This window comes from Manihot esculenta, chromosome 4 (genome assembly GCF_001659605.2).
Source record: "Manihot esculenta cultivar AM560-2 chromosome 4, M.esculenta_v8, whole genome shotgun sequence".
Lineage (NCBI taxonomy): Eukaryota > Viridiplantae > Streptophyta > Magnoliopsida > Malpighiales > Euphorbiaceae > Manihot > Manihot esculenta.
Window position 1 is genome coordinate 10863671 of NC_035164.2, and position 26489 is coordinate 10890159.

Consider the following 26489-nt stretch of genomic DNA (forward strand, 5'->3'; position numbering starts at 1 on the left):
GTGCATAGCACATGTATTTATCTAGTTCAATACATATATAGAAAAGAATCTAAACAGCAGATTTCCCGGCAACTTGGTAGAGATTGAATCATAAAAGGATCAAAGCTTGATGATAATTCAGTTTCAAAAAAGCGACCTCCGGAATTGAGGAAACTCTCCGTTACATATGTTCTGCTTTCTGCGTGGTGCCTTTTTCCATGACCTTAGCACCCCAATCTCAAGAATGCGATTTATATAAATAAACCAAAAAGACTAAAACTGGCAATTCTAATCACAAGTTCATGGAAAATGTTAAAATATAATACATCCACACCCTAATATAGCTGCTAGTGTCAATCTATCATCAAATGCTTGTTCATCATCCACAAAGGTTTCCACCTCTTTTATTGTCAAAAGGACAATTCAAAAGCTAACTCAACAGTAAGCAGTCTAGAGTAAATGAATGGACAGCCAGCTGAAATATGTTGTCCGCACTAGGCCGTTTTACACAAAAAGTTTTCTCTAGCATTCTATATATTCCCACCCCCTAAATACATATAAGGATTCGTATCAAATGTAACATGAGGGGAATTTTTTTTCTTTTTTTGGAAAAAAAAAAAAAAAAGACTTTTGCATCTCTAACACACAATCTGCAGTGATATCACAGCAGGCCATGTCACATTACCACTAAGACGCTGGCTGTCCAATCCCCAAAGATCTAAGTAAAGACGATTTCTTCTTCAGCTGGATGTGCTCATAACAACCGAAGTTGACTCTGAACTAGCAGGAGTTGCCTTTGCTGGATAAAATGAAAAATAAATCTCCAGATCTGAATGCTTCACCATCTTTCTAACAGTGACACCTACAAACTCCTGTAATCTATAACAGTGACTTCATCCTCTGGTGCATCTAGATCTTGATAGCTGCAAAAAATGTTCAATGCTTGGAAGGGTTCACATCTTGATCAGGATAATAATCAAAATACATAGACTGGACATTAAGCATATGTTTGAATAGGAGGAAGGAAAATAAATAATATAAATACTGATTAGGAGAGAATAACTTTTTATTATGTTTGGACACATAAGAAAATATTGAAAGGAAAGTTATTCTTTAATTGATAATACTGCAAATTTATCCATAAATTTCAAAAACCACCTAGCAAACATAGGCCTATAATTATAATTTTAAGAGAAAATTACTATTTAATTCATATGTTATAGAAAAACTCACTAGTTAGCTCTTGATTTTTAAAAAATATATTAAGATATCTCTAACATTTTAAAAAGTCAACTAATTAATCTCTCCATCAATTTTGACCATTAAGTGTTACAGAAAAGTTTACAGATGTATTTAGTTACAGAAAACAATCTTCTGTTTTCTAACTCCAATTTTGTTTTCATTTTCTTTGCTTTGTTCTCTAGGGAAAATTGGGAAAACCTATTTATTTCATGGAATGTTGATAATTATTTTCTACTGAAAAAACTAGAAAATATATTCACATTATCATTATTTTTTTTGTAAAAAATATGTTTATCTTTTTTATAATACTCCTCACCTTAATTTTTATATTAATTTAAAAGGAGGAGAAAAATTCATGCATCTTATATTAATTTAAAATAAAAAGAAAAATTTATGCATACTTTAATATATAAATATAATTATTGAAAATCATGTTTTATTTATATAAAATTATTCATACATGGAGTTCCATGTTCTTCACTTCGGAAAACCGTGTTTTTCAATTTTCTAATATAATGAAGAAAACATGAAAAACGATCATTTTAGTGTTTTTTATTTCCTTTATAAAATCTAGAAAACAAAAAATTTGTTTTCTGTTTTCCAATTAGAGTAAAAAAGTTAAAATGAACACATTTTCTAATTTTCTGAAAAACAAGGAAAACTTTTTTAGGAAACATGCATGTTTTCTATAAATAAACAGACCCTAAAATACCCTAGATATGGAGAGAGTAATTAGTAGATATTTTTACAAAACTGATGAATTAACTAATAAATTTTCTCATATCACAGAGAGTAAATGGTAAAGCACTTAGCAGCTAAAACTATTAGTAGATTTTTAATATCTTAGAAACGTTTTAATATATTTTTAAAATTGAAGAACTAACTAATGAGTTAAATAGTAAATTTCTTATTTTAAAACCCTCCCCCACCAACTTCCCTCCAATTTGGAGAGAAAATGATTGTGAACATAGAAGTTACTTTCTTTAATATATATATATATATATATATATATATATATATATATATATATATATATATAACTAATGTCCTTGCCATTAATAGCATATAATGCCAGTGTTATTTATGACATATTAAGATTGACCCAAACAAGTTCAAAAACCAAACAAACCTACAGTAGGCCATAGGGATGGCAATTTTAGACTTGACCAGCAAACACAATATGAAACGAAACAAGAAATGATTAACCTCATTTGTATTCGTGTCAAATTGCGTCAACTCGTTTATGAAACGCTAAAAATCATGTCATGTCACATGTTGACTCACTAATCCAATTTGACACATTTATATAGTACGCTTCAGTTTTCGTGGCACATGTCAACCCATGACCCATTAACCCATTTTGACCCGCCAACCCACAAGATGATAATTATACTTGGATTCTATTTTCTTTATTAAAAATTATTTAATTTATATATTTATATAATAAGTTAAATATTATATTATTTTTGTAAATATTTTTTGCTAAAATATTAATTAGTTAAATATTAAAATATCACTTACCCTCCGTTTGGTATGATTCATTTTATAAAAAAGGAATTCAAATGAATTCTTGGAAAATCAAACATCATTTCATTTTCAAATTTTGTAAGTTTAACAAAGAATTCTTCCATTCCAAACAAAAAATTTAAAAGAAATATATTGAATTGAATTCTTCTGCAATATTTGATTCCAAACAAGGGACTAAAGTTAAATAGTTAAGTTCCACGCTTCTCTATATTATTAAATTTATACTTGTTAAAATTAATATATAAATTTCATATATCCTTCGTTTGGCATAAATGGATTTACAAGAAAAGAATTCAAATGATTCTTACAAAATCATGCATGATCTCATCTTCATACATTATGAAAAAATTTTAAGTTAAAAAGAATTAAATTCTTTTCCTCTAAACAAGATAATTGTAAGAAAAGAAATCAAATGAATTGAATGCTAATGAAATTACTGATTCCAAACAGATTGTTATAAGTTATAGAAAGTAAATATGTTAATATAGGAAGTAAATATTGATAGATGGGTCAGTTGCTTAATCTTAGGGATTGTATAATCATAGGCTTTATTTTCCTTCCTGATTAGATACCGTCTCTCATGTATAAATAGGTTGTAATCTCTATTGTGAAATACAACAAATATTATCCTTCTACATGGTATCAGAGCCATTCTCGTAGAGATTTAATTTTTTTCTCTCGTCAAGTTTTAAAATTTTTTTTAGAGACTTGGGGCTCTGTTCATTTGGGTTACCCATAAAGGGTAACATTTGGATCTCACCATCGCCGGAGTCGCCACACCATTCCCTTGTCAGATTTGAGGTTTGTTTGCCGTTCGGGTGTTGAGTGGAGGTGTTTTAGGTACTATTCATATTCGGGGATACTGTTCATCGGCACTGTTCACGGTACTGTTCATCAATACTGTTCACGGAGGTACTGTTCATCGTGGTACTGTTCATGCCAGGTACTGTTTTCTGATTCTGTGTTTCTTTTGTTGCTATCGTTTTGGGTTGGTTGTCCTTATGGCTGAAGTTAAAACCAGATGAGTATGCACAATTCATCCAATACCAGGCATCTCTAAAATCCTCTAATTCCTCCCCTATCACTGCAATTGCCGAGTCAGGTAATTCTACTGCATGTCTTGTGTCTTCATCCTATGCATGTCTTGTGTCTTCATCCTATAAATGGGTTATTGATTCTGGTGCTACCGATCATATGTCAGGTAATTCTACCCTTTTGTCCAATCTTGAGTCTCATACATCGCCTTCTTATGTTACTCTTGCTGATGGCACTAAATCTTCTGTCATGGGTTCTGGTCATGTCAACTTAACCCTTCTCTTTCTGTATCTTCTTTGTTATGTCTCCCTAAGTTCGCATTTAATTTGCTTTCCGTGAGTAAACTCACTCGTGCATTGAATTGTTGTGTCTCATTCTTTTCTGATCACTGTGTTTTTCAGGATCTTTCGACGAAGCAGATTATTGGTAGAGTGAGTGAGTCAGAAGGTCTTTACGTCTTGGATCAGCAACTACCTCGATCTCCTCGATCTCTGGTATGCTCCACGCGTTTAACACCTTTTGATGTTCATTGTCGTTTGGGGCATCCTTCTCTCTCGGCTTTGAAGAAGTTATATCCACAGTTTCATTCTTTGTCTATTCTAGACTGTGAGTCTTGTCGATTTGCCAAACATCATCGTTTACCTACACTATCTCGAGCCAATAAACGGGCTTCGTCCCCCCTTTGAGTTAGTCCATTAAGATGTTTGGGGTCCTTGTCCTGTTGTGTCTAAGTCTGGCTTTAAGTATTTTGTTACTTTTGTTGATGATTTCTCTCGTACTACTTTGTTATTTTTAATGAAGAGTCGTTCAGAATTATTTTCTATTTTTAGTGCATTTTATGCTGAAATCCAAACCCAATTCAATACTTCCATCCGTATATTACAAAGTGATAATACTAAAGAGTATCTCTCTGGGGAATTTCAATCTTATTTGTTACAAAAAGGGATTCTTCATCAGTCCTCTTGTGTTGCCACTCCTTCACAAAATGGAATTGCTGAAAGAAAAAATCGACATCTTCTTGAAGTAGCCAGAGCCCTCTTATTCCAAATGAAGGTACCTAAATGTTTTTGGGCTGATGCTGTATCCACTGCTTGTTTTTTGATCAATCGCATGCCTTCCTCCATCCTTCATGGTGATATCCCTTATAACATTTTGTTTCCCACTAAATCTTTGTTTCATATTGAGCCACGTATCTTTGGTTGTATTTGTTTTGTTCATGATGTTTGTCCACAGGTTACTAAATTGGATCCCAAATCACTCAAATGTACTCCTTGGCTACTCTATTAGATTCTATTTCAATTCCCAAAACTGTTATTGAGGCTTTGTCCCATCCTGGTTGGCGTGCTGCAATGGAAGAGGAAATAATAGCCCTTGACACTAATGGTACTTGGGAGTTGATGTCCTTGCCCCCAAGAAAGCAGGATATTGGGTGCAAATGGGTATTTGCAGTGAAAGTAAACCCTGATGGATCTATTGCTCGCCTCAAGGCCCATTTAGTGGCCAAAGATTATGCACAAACTTATGGAGTTGACTATTCTGATACATTCTCCCCAGTTGCCAAGCTCGCATCTGTTCGATTGTTTATTTCCTTGGTGGCTACTCATGATTGGCTTTTGCATCAACTAGATATTAAAAATGTTTTTCTTCATGGTGATCTTCAGGAGGAGGTTTATATTGAGCAACCACCTGGTTTTGTTGCTCAGGGGAGTCAGGTAAGGTTTGTAGACTTCGAAAATCCCTTTATGGCTTGAAACAGAGTCATCGGGCATGGTTTTGCAGGTTTAGTGAGGTGGTCCAACAGTTTGGAATGAAGATGAGTAAGTGTGATCACTCAGTGTTTTATAGAAATTATGATAGTGGAGTAATTCTGCTTGTAGTATATGTGGATGATATCGTTATTACAGGAAGTGACATTGTTGGCATCACATCCCTAAAAGAATTTCTTAAAACACAGTTTCATACAAAGGATTTGGGTTCCTTGAAATATTTCTTGGAATCGAAGTCATGCGATGTAAGAAAGGCATCTTCTTATCTCAAAGAAAATATGTTCTTGATTTGTTGGCAGAAACAGGAAAATTGAGTGCTAAGCCTTGTAGTGCCCCAATGACCCCTAACCTTCAACTTACCACAGAAGACAATGAGTCATTTGCAGATCCTGGAAGGTATAGAAGATTAGTTGGCAAGCTGAATTATTTGACGGTGACTCGTCCTGATATCGCATATTCAGTGAGGGTGGTAAAGTCAGTTTATGTCTTCTCCTACTATTGCCCAGTGAGATGCTCTGGGACAGATTCTTTGTTACCTTAAAGGGGCCCCAGGGTAAGGCCTATTCTATGGTAACCATGGGCACTCAAATATTAAATGCTTTTCTAATGCTGATTGGATAGGCTCGAAAGTTGATAAAAGGTCAACTACTGGGTATTGTGTTTTTGTGGGAGGTAACTTGGTCTCATGGAAAAGTAAGAAGCAAAATGTGGTCTCCCGTTCTAGTGCTGAATCTGAATATCGAGCCATGGCACAAGCCGTTTGTGAAATCTTGTGGGTACGTCAACTGTTGGAAGAAGTTGGGTTCACAAATTCGATGCCTGCTAAGTTGTGGTGTGATAATCAAGCAGCTATCCACATTCCCTCCAATCCAGTATTTCACGAGAGGACTAAACACATCGAGATTGATTGTCATTTTATTCGTGAAAAGGTCCAACAAATGATAATATCAACAGGACATATCCGAACTGGAGAACAATTAGGAGATATTTTTACTAAAGCTCTAAATGGGACTCGAGTTAATTATATATGTAACAAGTTGGGCATGATTAACATTTATTATCCAACTTAAGGGGGAGTGTTATAAGTTATAGAAAGAAAATATGTTAATATAGGAAGTAAATATTAATAGATGGGTCAATTGCTTAATCTTAGGGATTGTATAATCATAGGCTTGATTTTCCTTCCTATTTAGATACCGTCTCTCATGTATAAATAGGTTGTAATCTCTATTGTGAAATACAACAAATATTATCCTTCTACACAGATGAATAATGTATTACTTTATAACTATTAAAAAATACTAAATACAATCAAAATGTGCATGTCACAACGTGTTAAACGTGCCAAATTGTGTCAAATGAATTTATTTATGTCAAATCATATTAGATGTGTCGTACCAGTCTTAACCCAATCAATTCAAATTAATAACATGAAATGTTGTGTAACACATAATAAAAGTATCATGTTAGTGTTTAGAATTCTAAAACGATTCATTAATTGTGTCGCGTTCATGTCGAATTTGGACACAAACACATCCAAATTGCCACCCCATTATGCCATGCCTTGAGAACAAGCTATGAATGTTTGTGTAAACATGTGTAGCTAAAACCTTTTCAGCTAATTAATACTATAATGCATCCGAATAATAATAGTATTTATTTCTTTTTTCCAATCCCCAAGAAACTAAGGTCGTCTCCTTTTTCCCCTTCCTTTCCTACACAACTGAAATACTTCATTTTTAATCCAAAGAACACAAATATGTCCTCAATCCAAAGACATGCCATATGAAAAGCTCACACACATGCAAATAAAAAACATGAACTTTGGCTGACAGAGGTTTCCAATAAAAATTACCTGCGTATTCGCCGAGGATCCTGTCGAAAAGCTGGAGATAGAAGAATAGGTGCTGGTCCACTTAACTGAGGCCCAGGCCTTCCACTTCTGCCACCACCTTCAAATGGAGGGGGGCCACCCTGCTCTCTGAACATCCGCATTGCAACTTCAGGTGGAGCAGGAACAAAAGGACCTAATGGGCTGTAAGCACAACATATTGCCGCCATCAGAATAAGAAGAGAAACCCAAAAAACTAGCAGTGCCATTACTAAAAGATTTTTAGCAGGAACTCTTTAACCTACCCAGCACCAGGTACAGGCATCAATACTGGTGGTGGAGGTATATCTGATGGGAAAGGAGGCACTCGCATGCCTTGTGCACCAAAATTATCATACATTGGATCATCATGATTCCCTCCTTCAGGAACATCATTGTTGGACTGAAAGTCACCTGACTGTTGGTTTTCAGACCTATCGAATCTTTCACTGCCATTTGCTCTACTGTCACGGTCTCTGCGGCCACCTCGTTCATCCTTCAAGCGATTTTCTGGACCTAGCTTGCGTCTCTGTGGCTTCTCTTTCTGCAAGCAAAAAAAAATAGAATTAATACAAAAAGCAAACAACAATAGCAAGCAGCATTTTCACTGTCATTCAGAGACTGACAGTACTAGAAGTTAACATAAGTTGTAGTCTGATGGAACATATCTTTGATGTCTGCAATGTAACCATCATGCAATGTGTCTAGAGGGAGACAAGTCAAAACATAAATGAACACCAATAAATTTCCAATGTGGAAAGGGGATAAAAAGAGGAAGAGTTCTGAACAAGGATAGGATAATAAGCAACCAATATATATCCTCTATCCAATATTTTCTCTAACTTCCAATCTATGGGTATGCCAATATGATCGTCCTCGACATTTCAAAGCATATTTATGCATGAACTTTGCAAAATTACCCTTGATTTGAGGGGCTTAAAAAAGAGAAAAAACAACTATGGAAGAAAGCTGGAAAATGGGTGAATGAGAGAAATAAAGGGGCTGAGTTGCACATAGAATTCTAGATACTTCAGTACCGCATAAGAAGCTGAACATTGCATATAGAATTTTAAATACTTCTACCACTTTCTTTATTCAACAAAGAAAGTAGAAAACATTGATTATTTAGCATTCATGATATACAAAAGAAAAAGGAAAGGAAGAGGAGTTCTTTTTGTGGGGGTGTGAGGGGGAGGGAGCGGGGCGGGATAGGTGCTGTACACATCAAAGTTCAGTGTATACACACCAGACGCAATTCGGGAATACAATACAGAACTAAAATTTACACTGCATTCATCCCTTCCCATTCACAGAACAAAAAAGATAAGCAAGTTTGATGCATTTGAGACATTCACATTCAACTACTTAACAAATCAGCACCAGAACTCCATAAAATGAGAAGCATGCATCCAAAGAAACTGTAATGATGTTTATATCTTCAAGGATCATCTAGTTTTCATCCATCAGATCAAGCATTCTAGCCCAAAATATGGATTCAAAAATTAAGTATAAAGGAAAACTAATTCGATAGATGCAGCCTTTTGAATGCCACTGAATCTTGAGCACTATAAAAAATGTAATGCTGCCTAAGTAATTGGACATAGTAAAAGGGAGTGCTATCCTGTGAATAAAATGTTAGATGCAAGTAGTTATGCATTTGAGAACTATATGAAAAGGTATACAAAACCATTGTAGCCAGACTGCTTTTCTCATCCAGTTAACTTCAATTCGAAAGAGGAACAGCAAGAAAGGACACCATTTCACGTAAATCAAAGTGAATCATTGACATTTTATATTAGATAGAAACCATAGATAGCACATGCATTGCCATGTATTTCATAGACTCATACTAATTGAAAGAATACCTGTAAAGGCTGTTGCATAACAGGTGTGCCACCAGGTGCATCTGGATCACTGCACATGAAAGTAAGCATTTGTTAGAGGACTTAGAAAATTGATAAATAAAAGGGGAAAAGCAATTATGTCAAACGTCAGTACCTCATATAGTTCTGGAAATACAACTCTTCCCGCACTTTGGATGTCAGCTCCATCACAAGTTCAGGGTGTTTCAGTTTAAGATGCTTGTGCACAAATTCAGCAGCATGAAAGAGCTTTGTGCAACCCTTGGCTCCACAGCCATACTTCCAACCATATTTTTCGTCCCTAATCTTTCGGACATAAGGATCCAAGGATTCAACAGCAGCAGCATCTATCTTTTCCTTTGCAGTCATTAATTCAAAAGGATCTTGACTCCTCAACCTTTCTTGCCAATGTGAGTCCAGTTTCTTTTCCCACTCATTCCCACTATCAGTTGCATCAGCATTTTTCCCCTCTGCTCTCACATGCCTAAGACCCTTAGCTTCATTGGTTTCGACCAATCCATAATAATCCAAACTGTGGACCCGCCAAAGATAAGTGATAAGTGTATCCAATAGTTCAACGCCCTCCAGGCCTTTGACAGAGGTTAAGCCTCGTATAATGATAACAGGGCCGGTGGAGCTGCTATGAGATTTCTCTCTATTGATTTTGTCATTATCAGATCCACCTAAAATATTTTCTTCAATTCCTTTTTCAGAGTCAAGCTTACGCACAAGGGCCTGAGCTTGTTCAACATCAATTTGAATTCTTCTGGGTTCTGAGCTTACTGGATGAGCCTTAGGAGCAGCTGAGAGAATATCAGTTTCTTTAGCTTGTGTACGGCCATGCCGTCTTCTTTTACCTCCACTGTCTACTTCATCATCAGAATTTGGATCACTTGTCTGTCCTGATTTATTTGCAGATGGGACATTGATACCAGGACCTCTGGCATTAAGAATGAATTTACATTGAATGTCAAAAGAATCAAAAGCTTGCAAGCAGGTTCAAATCAGTAACATGAGTACAGAAGAAAATTTTCGAACTTACAAGTCCAAGGTTCCACTTTGCAAGTCAAGCAAAAAGTCTTTTGCAACCTTCCGTGCCAATTCATTTCTCCTACAAATATCCCAAGGAATAATCAGTCACCAAATTATGATGAATAAAAAATTAGGATCAACATTGCACCCAAACTATTTAAAAATGAAAATCCAAATAGATATAAAAATAAAAGAATTATGTAAGTAAACCACACCTTTCTACGACTGAAACCAAATTGGTTGGATGATATTTGTCTCTCAACCTACATGCAAACAAAGTTAGTTAGACAAAAGAAAGAAATGGAAAGCATATATTGTACATGAGAAATGGGTACCATTCTTCATCTTTATGAGCCTCAAAGAAAACTCGTTTCTGAGTAGAAATGTACTCTGACTTGTATTCTTGATATCTGCTTAATCAATGCCCAGAATCAGTTTGACATTTTTCAAATAGTGAACAGAGAGTAATGTCTCAACTTCTATGAGGACAAAATAGTCTACACTTCACCTGCGCTCCGCCTCAGCTGGTAGAATATCATCTTCAAGCTCCTGAATGAATTGCTTGTATGACATCAAGCCTTCTCTGCAAGACAGTTGCTCTCCATGTCATATTGATGAGTGAAATGAATAAAAAATCCAAAAGGAGTGCTTAATTGAAAATGATAACTGGTGGGCATGTGCATGCGCATGTTCACGTCCATATGAAAGAGAGAGAGAGAGAGAGAGAGAGAGAGAGAGAATTCAAATACCAACCCATTGAAGTATTAAAAGTTTTACTAGGATACTTTTCCTAGTTATTAACTATGCAGATATGACTTTCAGGTTTTTAAGCAATATCTCGATGTAACAAAGACTAAGCTCATACTTTGGGATCTTATAACTTTCTGGAAATCATGGTGAACCAGGCAGATGATCAAAACAAGTGGATCAAGCCAAGCACTAACATACAAGTGTCTTCCAAATCACATGTATCAATAATTATCTGCTATTGAAATTAACACTGATTCATTCAGTGGATAGACCAGAGATAAGACGAAGCACCATGTAGATTTAGAAACTTAGTAAGTTAATGTTTACTCAACGACAAAATATGACAGAGCCAAGCAAAGGTGTAGACTAACAACCGCTGGCTCATTTATAAGTAAAAAAGTTTCCATCATTTGAAAACAATTAAGTGAACAGAAACCACCTTTTAAACAAATAGACTCCAAATGTTAGCATGTAAATGTTAGAATTTGTTAAAGAAACAAAGGGTAAAATCAAACCCACCCATGGTACTGCGCTAGAATCCATAAAGAAGATATGTACAAACCTTTGAGTACTCACTGTGTTGGAAGAATCAACATAACCACCACGTCCAGAATCCCAGTCTACAACATCAATAGACCCAGTAAGTTCTACCTCAGAAAATGATCCAATGGAGATTAAAAGAAGAAAGAAGCTGTAGCCACATGACAAAACTCAGCATAAGTTATCACCAACATTACCTCCCACTCTCTCAACACTGCCAACAGTCTTTTAATAAGATAATATAAACAGTACAGAATAAAGGTCAACAAAATTATCCAAGGTAAGCAGAGTGTCAACAAATCAGATAAAACTGGCATCCCAAACAGTTAGAGGTGATAAGCTCCTTGAACCCATGTCACCCCTGGTTTCTGTTTGGCTTACAGCTCAACGAGCAATAACAGGCAAGTCAAACAAACATCCCTTCAATGCACAAATTTGCAAAGGATTCTCACATCAAGAAGATAAGGTTTCTTTACCTCCCTCTGTAGTGTGGAACAATATAACTCTGTGAAAAGGCTCTATGAAATATAAATGCAGAACAATAGAAATATGAGCAATGCATTCCTACAAGCATATGTAGCCCACATGCACAGATTATTATATCAAACTCGAAACCAGTTTGCCTTTGTTGAATACTCAATAACAAGCCAGATAACATTAAAGGATGAACAGCGAATCCTGATTTTACCACAAAACTAGTTCTTATGTGTCTTAAAAACTTGGGGTGAAGTTGAAAAAAATCAGTAATGCTTAATTTTTTAAAACATCATTTAAAGTGGGATGAAAGAATTTTTTTTTCTAAACATCATTGAAAGTGGGACGAGGGAATATTAAATATTTGAGGATTAACCGAATCATCTCATATGTGAAATGCAACAATCTCAAAGCAATTAAGCATGTACCAGAGGGACCACTTTGATATCCACCTGCACGACCCATGTACCGGCCATGAGGCCGCTCTTCAGGAAATCCAGGCCTACCCCCCATCTCACGTTCATACCCACCAGCATAGTCATATCCAAACCTACACATCAGTTGACATATTTATAGACTGAGAAAACACAAAAAATGACACCATAGGGTCCAAAGAAAAAACCATAAGTAGTTATGCAGTACAATGAGACGGTGAACACATGCAAAAAGGAAAAAAAAATATATTCACCACTGCATTCTGAAATCATTAAAATATCATGAAATATGTAAAGAGAACAGAACAATCATGAACAATACCTACAAACAAAAAGGGCAGGACAGAGAGAGAAACAGAGAGAGCAGCAGCAGCAGCAGCAGCAGCTCTATGAAAACGAATGTAATTTAAAGTTTACACTGTTCAAACTATAAAGTCTATAATGAGTATTTCAATTACAAAATAAATTAATATATTCAAATATGTGATGTTAAGGTTAAATTCCATAATCCATTGCAATCAAACCCTTCTTAACTAGAAATTTTATAAAATAATCTGATTGGAAACAAATCTGAAACCAAATATATAAAGGTGAATAAATATTGCACTAAGGAAGGAAGGAAGGACAAAAGATATTTGATAGTGATAAAATCCACTAGCATTCCAATGACAGTCCTTTTTAATCAAATTTATGATTATGCAACCCTGCTTAACACCTAGCACAGCAATCAACCAACAATACCATTGATGATCTGATCATAAAATACATTGAAAGAACTAGAAAGAGAAACAATAACTTTATCTTTGAAACAAGCAACTAAATGAAAGACTTCTTTGCTAAGCTTGACCAATAGCAATAAGCTGACCAAATCAAACCACATGAGACAAGATTCCTGTACTATCACTTATGATAACTCCAGCATGTTTTACATTGTCATCCAACAACAAAGCAAACCTATTTCATCTTAATATCAGAATCCTAGAGGACCGACAAAGTCAAGCTTACAACACAAAAGTTCACAACTAAAGTGCAGACTTTAAAAATTAAAATGTAAATTTGGTAGACCAAGCAATGAAATGTTCCTCTTAAATAACATGAACACACTTCATGGCTAATAATTGGTGTTAGACTGACAGGATAAAGAGAAATAAAATGCTCAAAAAAACCTTAGGAGTCCTATGCAGGACCTTCCTATTTTACATACATGTGGATAAGCTGGGATTTGTCAAGGGATCTATCTCTATTGCACACCATATGGTAAAGATAGCATGTAAACTTGGTGGTAATATGACATCTAAGCTCAACAGGGATACTTCAGATGTATGAATCGATATCTACATTATTCAGCCCTAGAAATTGCAATGACACCTTTTTCAACTCATAGTAAGACTAACTTGTAAATTTGGCAAATTTGGCAACATTTAAGATTAATAGGATGCTTTATAAACTCTTGCATCTGTCATCCATATACTGGCAGTCTGCTTTAACTTCAAGGTTTACCTATAAGCAACTCTCTTAGTTGATAATCAATGAAGGGACTGTTATGCGCTACTAGATCAATCAGTTGTATAACTCATCTATTTGGCTCCACCAATCCACGTTTCAAACAATCCCAAAGACCCGATTTGATAAAAGGAAAGGAAAAGGAGATCCATGTCCCTCGTCTTCAGGTTATCTCAGTTGTCATATAAACAAGCTAACAGTTACCAACCTAAGTAATCAAAATCTTACAGGACTTCACGCAACTAGGTTCTTTCAGCAACCACAACTTTCCTGTGGTCACTAATCTAAAGATTAAAACCTAAAGAAAACCCTGAGCCAAAACAAAACAAAAAAGTTTCCTCCAACTCTTACAGAGTCTCCAAGAACGAAACTGTGAAAGCAAATTAGCCTCAAAATCAACACCCAAAAAGCCAGACGAAATTATATGGGAACTCGAAATTTACATGAAACTTCTCATGTTTCAGTAATGAACCAAAAAAAGGAAGTGAATAATCATATGCTACATAAACATCATGTTTCCTCATAAACATTAAAGGAGGAAAGAAATTCCGTATCAATTAAGTAATTAGTCAATCAGTAGCTCACCCACCTTCTATCGCCGGGTCCAAATCCACCTCTAGGGCTCCCTCTCCTCCCTTCATACCCTCCATCTTCCCTCCTCGACCTCTTATACGGGGGTGACCTCCTCGGTGGCGGGGAATGCCTCCTGTCCCTGTATGGTACGGGAGGAGGACTTAAACTGTTCCTCCTCTTGTAGTCTCGCTCCCTCTCTCTTGGCGGGGGAGACCGATTCCTATCATAATAATCAACGCCGCGTCGATTTGGCGGCCTGTCGAGCTCTCTATCTCTGGAGTCTCTGTCGCGTCGTCGAGAGATATTCTGCGGCGGAGGAGGTGGTGGCGGAGAGGACGATTGGGGGTCGTCGGCAGATGACTTGTCCTTGCGTTCGCGGCTGCGGCGGTCCAGAGAATCAACGGGCATGTTGATGACTTCAGCCATGGTGGGAATTGTTGGGTCAGATTAAATTGGGAAAGACGTTGATGAAACCCTAGAAAAGAAAAAGAGGAGCTAAAATGAAAATTGAAAACGAAAATGATGAGAGTACGTTGGCAATCGTCTGTCCAATTTCACATGTTAAACCGGCTTCTATAGAGTGTAGTTGGCTAATTTTCACATGTAGTCACTAATTTTGAGAGCATTTTCAATTTAATCTATCAACTTCAATTTTTTTTTCTTTAAAATTTCTTTTGTTTTAATTTGAATCCCATTAAATTTCACTGTAAGTTCATATAAATAAAAAAGTTATTTATCCCTCCTTATATATTTCATAATTTTCTCTTTTCTAATTAAAATTTATAAATATTAAATATTACACTAATAATAATATATTAAACTAACCACATCATGTATAAATAAATTCCTTTTCATTATTTTCAATTATTGAATATAGATGTAACACTTTAAATAGCATTGAAAATTGTTACTCTTCTCATTCATTTATTTTTTTTAAATTAATTGAATATTATAAATAAACAAAATAAATATTCAATATTAATTAAATTATAATAATTTTAAATTTTTAAATATTAATATAATACGAAAATCTTTTAAAATAAATTGTAAATCGTGAGTGTAAAATAAAATAACATGGCAAAAAGTTAGATAAGTGGATGTGGAGTTCCACCAACAAAAAGAAAGACCCAACATTATAGCATCCGAACTTTTATCAAAACTCACCCTCTCTTAAATAAGTCGAATTTTTATATAAAATTATCGTTAGCAACAATCCAATAAATTTTCATCATACGTATAATTATAAAATCACCGATCACTTAGCCAATAGAATTTTTTATGAGTTAGTCGACTCTAGCTAGATTTCTAAGAAATATCATAATTAACTCTATTTGCTTACAATATAAAAATTACTAATCACAGAAATAAAAATATACAATTCTAACATTATTTTTTAATTTTAAGCAATTTCTTTTATACACCCTATTTCTATAGGTCATTGACTTGAGTATCAGAATAGTTATTATAGGCATCGACCACCTCACATTTTATTTGTTATAAAATTGATAATTACTACACTGATTTATTTTCGACTACATCAAATATTATGAATTTTAATTTAATCGTATAAATATTATTACAAAGTTGTTATCATTAAAAATGATTTAAATATTTTATCTCATCAGAATATTATTTAATATTAATATCTAACAATGAAATAAATAATAAAATAAGTGTAATAAATAAATAATATGAAAGGAACAAGTTATGGTTCCTCGGTTTTTTCTTCTCTGATAACCGTCGGGCTTCACACCCCCTTTTAGGCTGAATCAGAGCCCATAAAAGCAGACCAGGCCTTGAGCTCAGAACGCCCCTAGGCAGGCCTGCCCAGTAGCTTCGACCCAGGATCTAGCATGAAAGATAGGCCGGATCATCTGCGAGCCCAAGCTCAATAAGGAAGAGGCTGGCCCAAGAAGGAAACAAGGGGAGAAATGAGCAAACCTCGTCCTTTTGCAGCCTTATTCGCATGTGCACTGGAGAAAATTAAATGGCCACCTGACATAGGTATCGCAACTGATGTTACGGGCCCGCCTGACAGAGACAGACATCACTGTAGCAGAGAGGCCATTAGGCGCCACTAGGAAGAAAGAAGAAAAGAATAAAAGGAGAGTACCCCCTAGAAGGATCAAGCTTACATACACATAGAAAAACCCTATTTTCTAGATCTCAGAATATCAATTGGCGCCGTCTGTGGAAAAACGAAAGAGATCTTTCTGTCACCGGAGCTCCACTTTCACCACACCCACTGAGATCCACAATGGCTAACCACAATAAAAACCACACTACCAACTCCCCAAATGACCTGAACTCTGCTCAAGAAGGGCAGCAGTTCTCTTTCTCTAGTCCTACAAATCAACCATTGATAATGTTTAATCCCTCACCGAGCTTGGCAGGGCATGCACCTGTAGCCACCATGTCCAACCAAGACCTGCAAACCATCGCCCTTCAGTTACAAAACACTGCTCAATTGCTAGGGCAAATAATGCAGTAAAGGGTCTCAATACTCCATCAAACATACCACCTATAGCTGAAGGAATTCAAGCTAATGAACCCCAGCCAACTTTCAACCAACCAATCCCTCAGCAAAGTAGCAAGGAGACAGGAGTAAGAGATAGGAGAACCGATAGGGAAGAAGAACCGATGGCCAGAGTTCACGGAAGAAGGGTGAGAGAGCTTATAGAGAACAACGAAGCGGAGAGCTATTTTATGGGAACAGATGGAAAGACAGGAAGTGAAGAATGGAGGGAAGAATATCGCCCGGAGAAGAGGCCTAGGCAGGAGGAGGAAGGTGTAGACCAAAAGTTGCAGAGGATAAAAGAACAGCTGCTGATTGAGCTGGGGGCAAAAGATCACAGCCAAACCCTTTTACCTGCATCATCACCCTTTTCAGGATGGATTCAGCAAGAGACCATTCCTAAAAAATTCATGATGCCACCAATGGTGACGTATAATGGAGCGGGGAACCCAAGAGAGCACATCCTCAACTACAAAACCTTTATGGAACTACAGACCCTATCAGATGCCTTGATATGCAAGGTATTCCCTACGACACTCACTAGCCCAGCTAGGGCTTAGTTCAACAGCTTGGAGGCAAGGAGTATCAGAAGTTTTGATGACATGGCCAACATCTTCATCAGCCGGTTCATAGCCGGAGTACCAGCTGACAGAAAAACCAGTTATCTGGAAACGATCAGGCAAAGGAAGAACGAGTCTCTAAGAGAATACGTAGCCCGTTTCAATACGGAGGCCTTACAGATACTTGAGCTGGATGAAGGGAGAGCGGTAGAAGCAATGCAGAAAGGGACCACCTCCCCCGAGTTCTTCGGCTCGTTGTGTGGGAAACCGCCCACTTCTTTGGCAGAATTAATGAAGAGAGCAGAAAAGTACATAAGGCAAGATGATGCCTTAACAACCAGCAGGTTTGCCGAAGAAGCAACGGATAGGAGAAAAGCATCGGAAGAAAGGAGGTCGGACAGACACGAAAGGAGGTCGGACAGGCACGAGAGGAGATCAAATAGGGGATCCGAGGCATACAGACAGCATTGGGATAGAAAGGAGCAGAGACCGCCGCTACCTCGGGTCCTAGAAGCAATCACACCTCTCAATGCCTCCAGAGCCGAGGTGCTCGTAGCAGTTAGGATAAAGAATTCCTTCAGTGGCCCAAGCCCATGAAAGCGGAGGCAAACCTGAGAGATCCTAACAAGTATTGCCAATACCACCGCACTCATGGCCACTATACCAATGATTGCTGCCAGTTGATTAGTGAAATTGAAAGATTGATAAAGAGGGGTCACCTCCGAAACTTCATAAAGAAACCTGAGGGAGAAAGGCCTCAACAGAACCCTGCAGTAAAGAGGCCCCGAAGGTCGGGGGCAGGACCAGTTAATGATGGCTCCAGCGAGACCATCAACATGATTGTATGAGGAACTGGAGGTCGGATGAGCATGAGAGGGAAGAAGAGAAGCCGAAATGAGGAAGGGAACGACATTGAAGTAATGCAGGTGGTGGAGAACTCTCCCATAGTCATCTCCTTCTCCCCTGAAGACGCTCGCAATATCCAAATGCCCCATGATGATGCCCTTATCATCGAGACTGTCATCCACAACTACCGAGTCAGGAAGATCCTGGTTAACGATGGAAGTAAGGTGAATTTATTACCATATAGGATTTTCCAGTAGATAGGGATCCCAGAAGATCAGCTAGTAGGGGATCAAACCCCGGTGAAAGGAATCGGAGGAGCTCCAGTAGCTGTGGAGGGAAAAGTAAAGGTAGCACTGACTTTGGGAGAGCCGCCCTAGTGCCGAACTCACTATGCTGTGTTTCTAGTAGTAAAGCTCCCCTTAAGCTACAATGCAATACTGGGAAGACCTACGCTGTATGACTTTGAAGCAATAACTAGCATTAGATATCTGACTCTGAAGTTCCCTACAGAAGCAGGGGTGGGGATAGTTCACAGTCGGCAAGAGGAAGCATGGGCGGTATACATGGCCACAGTGGCAGAACCAAGCTCAACTGACGAGAAAGTCAACTCAGAAGTCATGGAAGTCAGAGATGAAAAAAGAGAGGCTAGGACAAAACCAGTGGAAGAGTTGGAAACCTTCCCCTTATCGGAAACAGAAACAGATAAGGTTTTCAGTCTCAACACCAACCTAACTGAAGAACAAAAGATAGAAGCAATAGCTCTGATCCGAGGCCACGTGTCGAGCTTCGCTTGGAAGCCATTGGACATGTCTGGGATAGACCCTGAAGTGATGACCCACAAACTGAACGTCCTTCCCGAGGCTAAACCAGTGAAGTAGAAGAAGAGAGTGATAGGGAAAGAGAAACAGCAGGCCACCAGGGAGGAGGTACAAAAGCTAGAGGAAGCAGGGTTTATCAGGAAAGTAATGTATCCACAGTGGTTAGCAAATCTTGTACTAGTGAAAAAAGCCAATGGCAAGTATAGGATGCATATAGATTTTATTGACCTGAATCAGGCATGCCACAAGGATTGTTACCTTCTCCCCGATATTAATATAATGGTCGATTCTATGACCAGTTTCAAGTATATGTCATCTCTAGATGCAATGTCTGGTTATCACCAAATACCAATGGACAGGTCGGATGAAGAGAAGACCTCGTTCATAACAGAGGATGGGACTTATTGTTACAAGGGCATGCCTTTCGTATTAAAAAATGCAGGAGCAACATATCAAAGGCTAATGAATAAAATCTTCAAGGGGCAAATAGGGAGAAATATGGAAGTATATGTAAATGATATGGTGGCAAAAATTCAGACTTTTCAGCAACACTTGGCGGACCTGAAAGAAGTATTTGGGGTGCTGGAGTAGTACAGAATGAGACTAAACCCGGCCAAGTGCGCTTTCTTCATCAGAGGGGGAAAATTCTTGGGATACATGGTCAGTGGAAAGGGAATTGAGCCAAATCTGGAGAAGGTAGAAGCCATACTAAGAATGCCCGAGCCAACTTGTGTGAGAGATGTGCAGAGACTCACAGGAAAGGTGGTAGCACTTAATCGATTCATGTCAAAATCAGCAGAAAGGTGCTTACCATTCTTCAAGAAGCTGAGGAAAGTTTGAAACTTTGAATGAACTGAGGACTGCCAACAAGCTTTCAAAAACCTTAAGTAGTACCTTAGTTCGCCACACGTGCTCAGTAGTCCCGTAGCAGGGGGAAGAACTCCTCATCTACTTAGCAGCATCAGAACAGGCTATAAGCGTCGTATTGGTAAGGGAAGAGGAAGGGGAGCAAAAACCAGTATTTTACACCAGTATTTTACGTCAGTAAAGTGCTTAAAGACGTCGAAATCAGATATTCAAACATAGAAAAGTTCGCATATGCCCTTTTGCTAGCAGTAAGGAAGTTTAGGGTATACCTGGAAGGCCATTAAGGGGTGGTACTGACAGATTAACCCATGAAGAAGATCCTCCACAGACTAGAGACGTCGGGACGAATGCTAGCTTGGTCCGTTGAAATTAGTCCCTACTGCCTAGAGTATCGACCTTGGACAACCATCAAAGCCCAAGCCCTGGCTGACTTCATAGCGGAATGTTCCTTCAACGAAGAACGAACAGAGCTTAGTGAAAAACTAGCGAAGGCAATGGAAAGAGAACATAACGAACCACTCTCACGGAAGTTCAGCTGGAGTCTGTTCATGGATGGGGCATCCAGTGTTGAAGGCAACGGAGCTGGAGTAATGCTGAAAGGACCAGGAGGGTTCAAAGTCTGTTATGCCCTACAGCTGGAGTTCAATGCTACTAACAATGTAGCAGAGTATGAAGCCCTGATAAATGGGATGATAATAGCAATGGAAGTAGGAGCAACCGACCTCGAACTAAACAGTGACTCCCAGATGGTGATCAACCAAGTTATGGGGGCTTATCAAGCAAGGGACCCCACTATGCAGAAATACTTAGCGAAGGCAAAGGCCGTTGAAGCAGAGCTTGGTGAGCAGGGAATCGTCATAAAATATCAGAGAATATCTCGAGAAGAAAATAAGGAAGCAAACCTGCTCAGCCAATTATCTGAAGAAGAATTGGAATAGCTCCCAAATGAGGTATACATACAACACATTAACATTCCTGCTTTTGACAAAACAAACACTATAATGCAGGTCGAGGAAGGGCAAAGTTGGATGACCCCGTATCTGAAATATTTAGAGAAAGGAAAGCTCCCAGAAGATAAAGTCGAAGCAAAGAAAATAGCAGCCCGAGCTGCCAATTATCAAGCAATAAGAGGCACACTGTATAGAAGGGGGAAATCTAGCCCATGGCTCTGGTGTATAGGCCTAGAAGAGGCAACCAGGGTTATGGAAGAGATTCATCAAGGAATATGAGGAGCTCATGAAGGAGCAGGGACATTGGCGAACAAAATTTTCAGGCAATGATACTATTGGCCAACAGTCAAGAAAGAAACAGAAGAATTTGTCAGAAGATGCGACGTGTGCCAGAGATATGCCAACGCGATCAATATTCCGGCCACCCTTCAATCCAACATATCTAGCCCCTGGCCATTCTCACAATGGGGCATAGATATCCTGGGACCTTTTCCCAAAACCATGGGCTAGAAAAAGTTTGTAATAGTAGCTGTGGAATACTTTTCTAAGTGGCTAGAAGCTGAGGCAGTCCCCACCATCACAATAAGGAAAATGATAGACTTCGTCTGGGGCAACATTATCTGCAGATTTGGGATACCGAGAGTGCTTATATCCGATAACGGCAAGCAGTTCGACTGCAAAACCTTTGAGGACTTCACGAGAAACATGGACATTTGGCACAAATTCTCCTCGGTGGCCCATCCTCAAACCAGGGGCCAGACAGAGGTTACAAACCGAGCTATTCTCCAGGGATTGAAAAAGCGATTAGATGGAGCAAACATGAATTGGGCAGATGAACTCAATAGCAGCTTGTGGGCATTCTGAACCACTCCTCGGACGCCAACAAAGGAGACACCTTTTGCATTAGCATTCGACACTGAAGCCGTGGTCCCCGTCGAGTTACAAGTCCCCACTCATCGAGTCCAGTTTAATAGCGAAAACACCAATGATGATAAAATGAGGAGCAACTTGGATGCCTTAGAGAAAGTCAAAGAAGAAGCCCAACTCTGCACCGCCGCTTATCAACAGAGGGCAGCTCACTACTACAATCAAAGAGTCAGAGAAAGGAGCTTGAAGGTAGGAGACCTGGCGTTAAGAAAGCTGAAAGCCACTGGGAAAAGAGCTGCAATAGGAAAGTTAGCACCCACCTGGGAGGGCCCTTTAAGAATAACCAAAGTAGTCAAACCAGGCATGTATCGAATTGAAGATATGCAAGGAAATCTAGAGCCTCATGCGTGGAATATTCAGCACCTAAAGAGGTACTTTCCCTAAAAATATAGATGATGTAAATACAAACACTTGTATTCTGAAACAATATGAATAAAATAGACCATGCAGTTCAAATCAAAAAATATTGTTTTATGGCTTGCCTTATTTTCCCTTAAAAAGAAAAAAGACATCAAAAAGGGAAAAAGAAGACCTCAGTGAGGTAGGTGACCGGGCTCAGAAAATGACCCCGGTGCCACAGAACCAGCTGGGATGACGAAGCGATAGTAAGGCCAAAGAGCCCGAATCTTGCACAAGACCTCAATGAGGTAGATGACTGATAGACCATATTTTAGTCCATATTATCATGATCTTATTGATGTTTATTTACACCTTTTCTACCTAATTTTGTGGTTTTAATCATGTTTTGCAGATATTAGGTGTAAAGAGACAATCTAGAGAAAATGCTCTTAAAACTGCCAAAAAGTGCCAAATATGGAAAGTACCAAAAAAGAAAGTCTTCAAATATGGAAAGTGCTAAATAAGGAAAGTTTTCTGATAAGGAAAGTGCTAGAAAAGGAAAGCGCAATCAACAGATTTTTTAAAATTCAAATTGCAGATTCTTCTTTTCTTATTCAGAAGGTGAAGCCAATTATGGAAAGTGTCAAATAAGGAAAGTTTTCAGAAAAGGAAAGTCCTCAAATAAGGGAAGTGCAAAAGCAAAAGCAAATAAGGAAAGTTCAGTCAGAAGATTATTTGAAATTCAAATCGCAGATCTTTCTTTCCTCATTCAAAGATATGCACACACTGCAGCAATCAAATCTTCCTATTTAGGCAGCAAGATTTCAAGAAGATGCACTTGCCTCTTCTTCATTCAGCATTCAAAATTCAAACGAAAGCTCCACCTAAAAAGGAAAGACTGGACAGATTTCTTTCCACTTCTGCACATTAATGACTGCACGCTCTCCTTCCTCTTCTGCAATCCGCGCGCATCCTTCCTCTTTTGAAGCTTGATCTGCGCGCCTCCTTCCTTCTGGAGAATTTGCAACGCGATTCTTTCCTTTTCAATACTTTGGGCAGCCTCTTCACTAATTAGGAAGCAAGTATGACCTAGGGCAGCACTTTCAACTATAAAAAGACACATAAGGAGCCTCCACACAACTTTTACACACCACCTTGGAGACACCTACGGGATTCACATCTCTTCTTCTACCTTTCTTCTTTTCTTTTGTTTTTTATTTTTGTTTCAGCCATGAGAGGCTGAAACCTTTTATTCTAGTTGAAGATTAGGTGATGCTTTAGTTGTTTTATGGATTGGGAGACTTGATCAAACATTGTTTATCTTTTGTTATTCAATATTCATACAATCTCATGCTTAATTCCATTGTTGCTTTGTTGTTTTGATCAATATGGCCAATTGAATCTTGATTGCAAGGTAATAATATGTTAGTTTGGGTGATTTAAGTCTGTAATTGCTTGGATTATTTGAACATAAGAACACTTGGTATAAAAACCAAGGAAATTGTATGATCTAGCAACATCTCATGCGTTTGAGTAGTTAGGATTAGATCTCTCTCTTTCTTCATGCAATTAACAATTGTTTGATGCCTAAGACCCAAGGACGTTCCTTGGCAATTTGTTAATTAGTAATTAATTAGAGGACGTTCCCTAATTGATTTAATCATAAGGAGAGACATGGTGGTGAGAAGCGTCTTCCATCTCCATAACTAATCTATTGAATCAATCAAAAGAAACTAAGTGTCAATGATCAATCCCAACAACTGAAGTGGATCCAATTCTTCAACTAGAGCTTTCTTATTATTTATTTCTCTTTTATTTTATTATTCGCTTATTTTAATTGTAGTTTGTTAATCAAATCAATCTCAAACCCCCCCATTTTACTTTTACTGCAATTTATTTTTATTCCACTTTCAGTTTATCTCGTTTTCAGTTTATTTTACTTTCCGTTTATTTCTCTTTCAGTTTTATCTCGTTATATCTCGTTTCAGTTTATTTTGCTTTCCGTTTATTTTTCTTCCAGTTTTATCTCGTTTCAGTTTTATCTCGTTTCAATTTATCTCGGTTTTCAGTTTTCTTCTTTTTCAGTTTATTTTTGTTTCAGTTTATTTTATTGGTCTTGATAAGGAAAATAGGTAAGTTCTCAATTCCCTGTGGATTCGATCCTTTCACCACTATCTGCAGTTGTAAATTGTTGATAACCAGAAAGGTTATTTTTGACCGGCTTCGACAACCGCGAGTCAGTGATCGGGCTCAGAAAATGACCCCGGCGCCACAAAACCGGCTGGGATGACGAAGCGACAGTAAGGCCAAAGAGCTCGAATCTTGCGCAAGACCTCAGTGAGGTAGGTGACCGGGCTCAGAAAATGACCCCGGCACCACAAAACCAGCTGGGATGACGAAGCGACAGTAAGGCCAAAGAGCCTAAATCTTGTCTAAGACCTCAGTGAGGTAGGTGACCGAGCTCAAAAAATGACTCGACACCTCAAGAACCGGCTAAGATGACAAAGCGACAATAAGGCCAAAGAGTCTGAATCTCGTTCGAGAACTCAGTGAGGTAGGTGACCGGGCTCCCAAAATGACCTCGGCACCACGAAGCCGGCTTAGAGAACAAAACGATGGAAAGGCCAAAAGAAGCCCAAACCCCGAACAAGTCTAAGAAACTGAAAAGGGACCAAGCATGCCTGAGAAGGCCGAGTTCCGAGCTGAACTGCACAAGGCTGCTCACAAACAAAGAGCACTCAAAAAAGATAAATAAAGTCAAGAGAGACGAGCTCCCGGACCGGACCCAGGCTCAACACACGAAAACTAAATAGAATAAGCAAAGTAGAAAAGACATCAAAAGTCCAAGCTCACTTTCTCAATGGGGCGCGCGGTCCAACCTACTCCGATAGTTATAAGGTTATGCTTAGAAAAAATAAGATGCCTAAAACCAACGAGACACTTCTGTATACGTCCGAGCTCGCGATATTGATAAAACGGTGAAATGAAAACTTGCAAGTAGAAGTTTAACTAGCCACCAAATTCCTACCCTAAATTGACTCAAGGGGAGAAAGCCTAACAAAAGCCAACCTGGTCAAGCGATCCAATACAGCCGAGCTCGCTGAGATTTGCTGAGAAAACATGTAGCTTAAAAACTCTAACGCTCAAGTTAAGTCAAGTTAGAAAGAAGGAAATGAAGTTAATAAGCTCAATAAAACCAACATCACAGAAAAAGCAAGGAATAGCCTAAGTAATAAGGGCAGACAAAGGTAAGATCTCAGCCACAGAAGCTCAGCACACAATCAAGCATTGAGCGCGAAAAGACAAAAACACAACATTAATATGAAAAGAAACAAGTTATTATTAATTCAGTCATCTATGATTACAGGAGGAAAGATTGTCCTTAGAGGACTAACATCAGTAACTACATCGCTACTCCTATTTACATCATATACAGAACCATCCCTAGGGAGTCCAGCACCCACAGACTCCTGTCCCCCAGTACCCACAAAGGGCACAATTTCACCCCCGAGGGCCCGATATCTTCTCCTACGTCTTCCTTTTGAGGTCCAATTGCCGTACGAGGAGCTCCTTTAGGTACAAGGTTGTCATCCTCCCCATAGCGCACTTTCTCACCATCAGAATCTACCTCAGGAGCTCGGAGGTGAGCCAATGGGGTGGAGGGGGCATCCCTGGCCTCCTTTAGACCCTGGTTGAATCCGGTGGCGAATATGCAGAAGGCTTTGCTCCATATCTCACTCTTCATCGCGTCAGAAGCTTTGAAAGCCACAAGTCGCACTTCACAGGCCTCTTCAATCTTGGCCTTCAACTCAGGGGAGTCCTTATAGCCCTGGAGACGATCTTCGCAGGCCTGCTCGATCTCAACTTTCAACTCCGAAGAGTCCTTATATTCCTGCAAACACTTCTGGCAGGCCTGATCGATCTCTGCTTTCAGCTCAGTAGACTATTTGTACTCCCGCAGGCATTCCTCGCATGCCAATCGGACCTTGTCTTCAGTTAACTTAGCGTCCTTGAGAAGATCAGAGCACCTCCCCTCTAAGACCCTAATCTCCTGACAAAGTTGCTGATTTTGAAGCTTCA

General features: G+C 38.4%; 2 protein-coding genes across 3 annotated transcripts; one reads left to right on the top strand and one right to left on the bottom strand.

Annotated features, from left to right (window-relative positions):
- Positions 1–259: 259 nt before the first annotated feature.
- Positions 260–15187, bottom strand: LOC110607434 (serrate RNA effector molecule). Of its 2 annotated transcripts, none has more exons than XM_021746536.2 (12): positions 14604–15187; positions 12530–12627; positions 11626–11683; positions 10822–10896; positions 10649–10723; positions 10529–10576; positions 10324–10392; positions 9418–10221; positions 9285–9333; positions 7686–7963; positions 7405–7584; positions 260–902 (listed from the first exon to the last, which is right to left on the bottom strand). In XM_021746536.2, exons 1-12 carry the CDS (start codon positions 15011–15013, stop codon positions 842–844), a joined length of 2205 nt encoding a protein of 734 aa, XP_021602228.1. In that variant the 5' UTR covers positions 15014–15187; the 3' UTR covers positions 260–841. The 2 variants fall into 2 exon arrangements, with proteins under 2 accessions (XP_021602228.1, XP_021602227.1); XM_021746535.2 differs by having other exon boundaries at positions 12506–12627.
- Positions 15188–19473: 4286 nt separating this feature from the next.
- LOC122723442 lies at positions 19474–19917 on the top strand. Its single transcript, XM_043955588.1, has 2 exons — positions 19474–19660; positions 19769–19917. The coding sequence occupies exons 1-2, from the start codon at positions 19474–19476 to the stop codon at positions 19915–19917; spliced, it is 336 nt and encodes a 111-aa protein (XP_043811523.1).
- Positions 19918–26489: the final 6572 nt, after the last annotated feature.

What these genes read in the sequence shown, in the direction of transcription:
- LOC110607434 (XM_021746535.2), bottom strand. Translation starts at nt 15,013, where the DNA reads ATGGCTGAAGTCATCAACATGCCCGTTGATTCTCTGGACCGCCGCAGC. An exon ending in CCAGCTGAGGCGGAGCGCAG is followed by an intron (nt 10,724 to 10,821) that starts GTGAAGTGTAGA and finishes TTGATTAAGCAG; the next exon opens with ATATCAAGAATACAAGTCAG. An exon ending in TTATGCAACAGCCTTTACAG is followed by an intron (nt 7,964 to 9,284) that starts GTATTCTTTCAA and finishes TTTTGCTTGCAG; the next exon opens with AAAGAGAAGCCACAGAGACG.
- LOC122723442 (XM_043955588.1), top strand. Translation starts at nt 19,474, where the DNA reads ATGTATCCACAGTGGTTAGCAAATCTTGTACTAGTGAAAAAAGCCAAT. An exon ending in ATCTCTAGATGCAATGTCTG is followed by an intron (nt 19,661 to 19,768) that starts GTTATCACCAAA and finishes TAAAAAATGCAG; the next exon opens with GAGCAACATATCAAAGGCTA.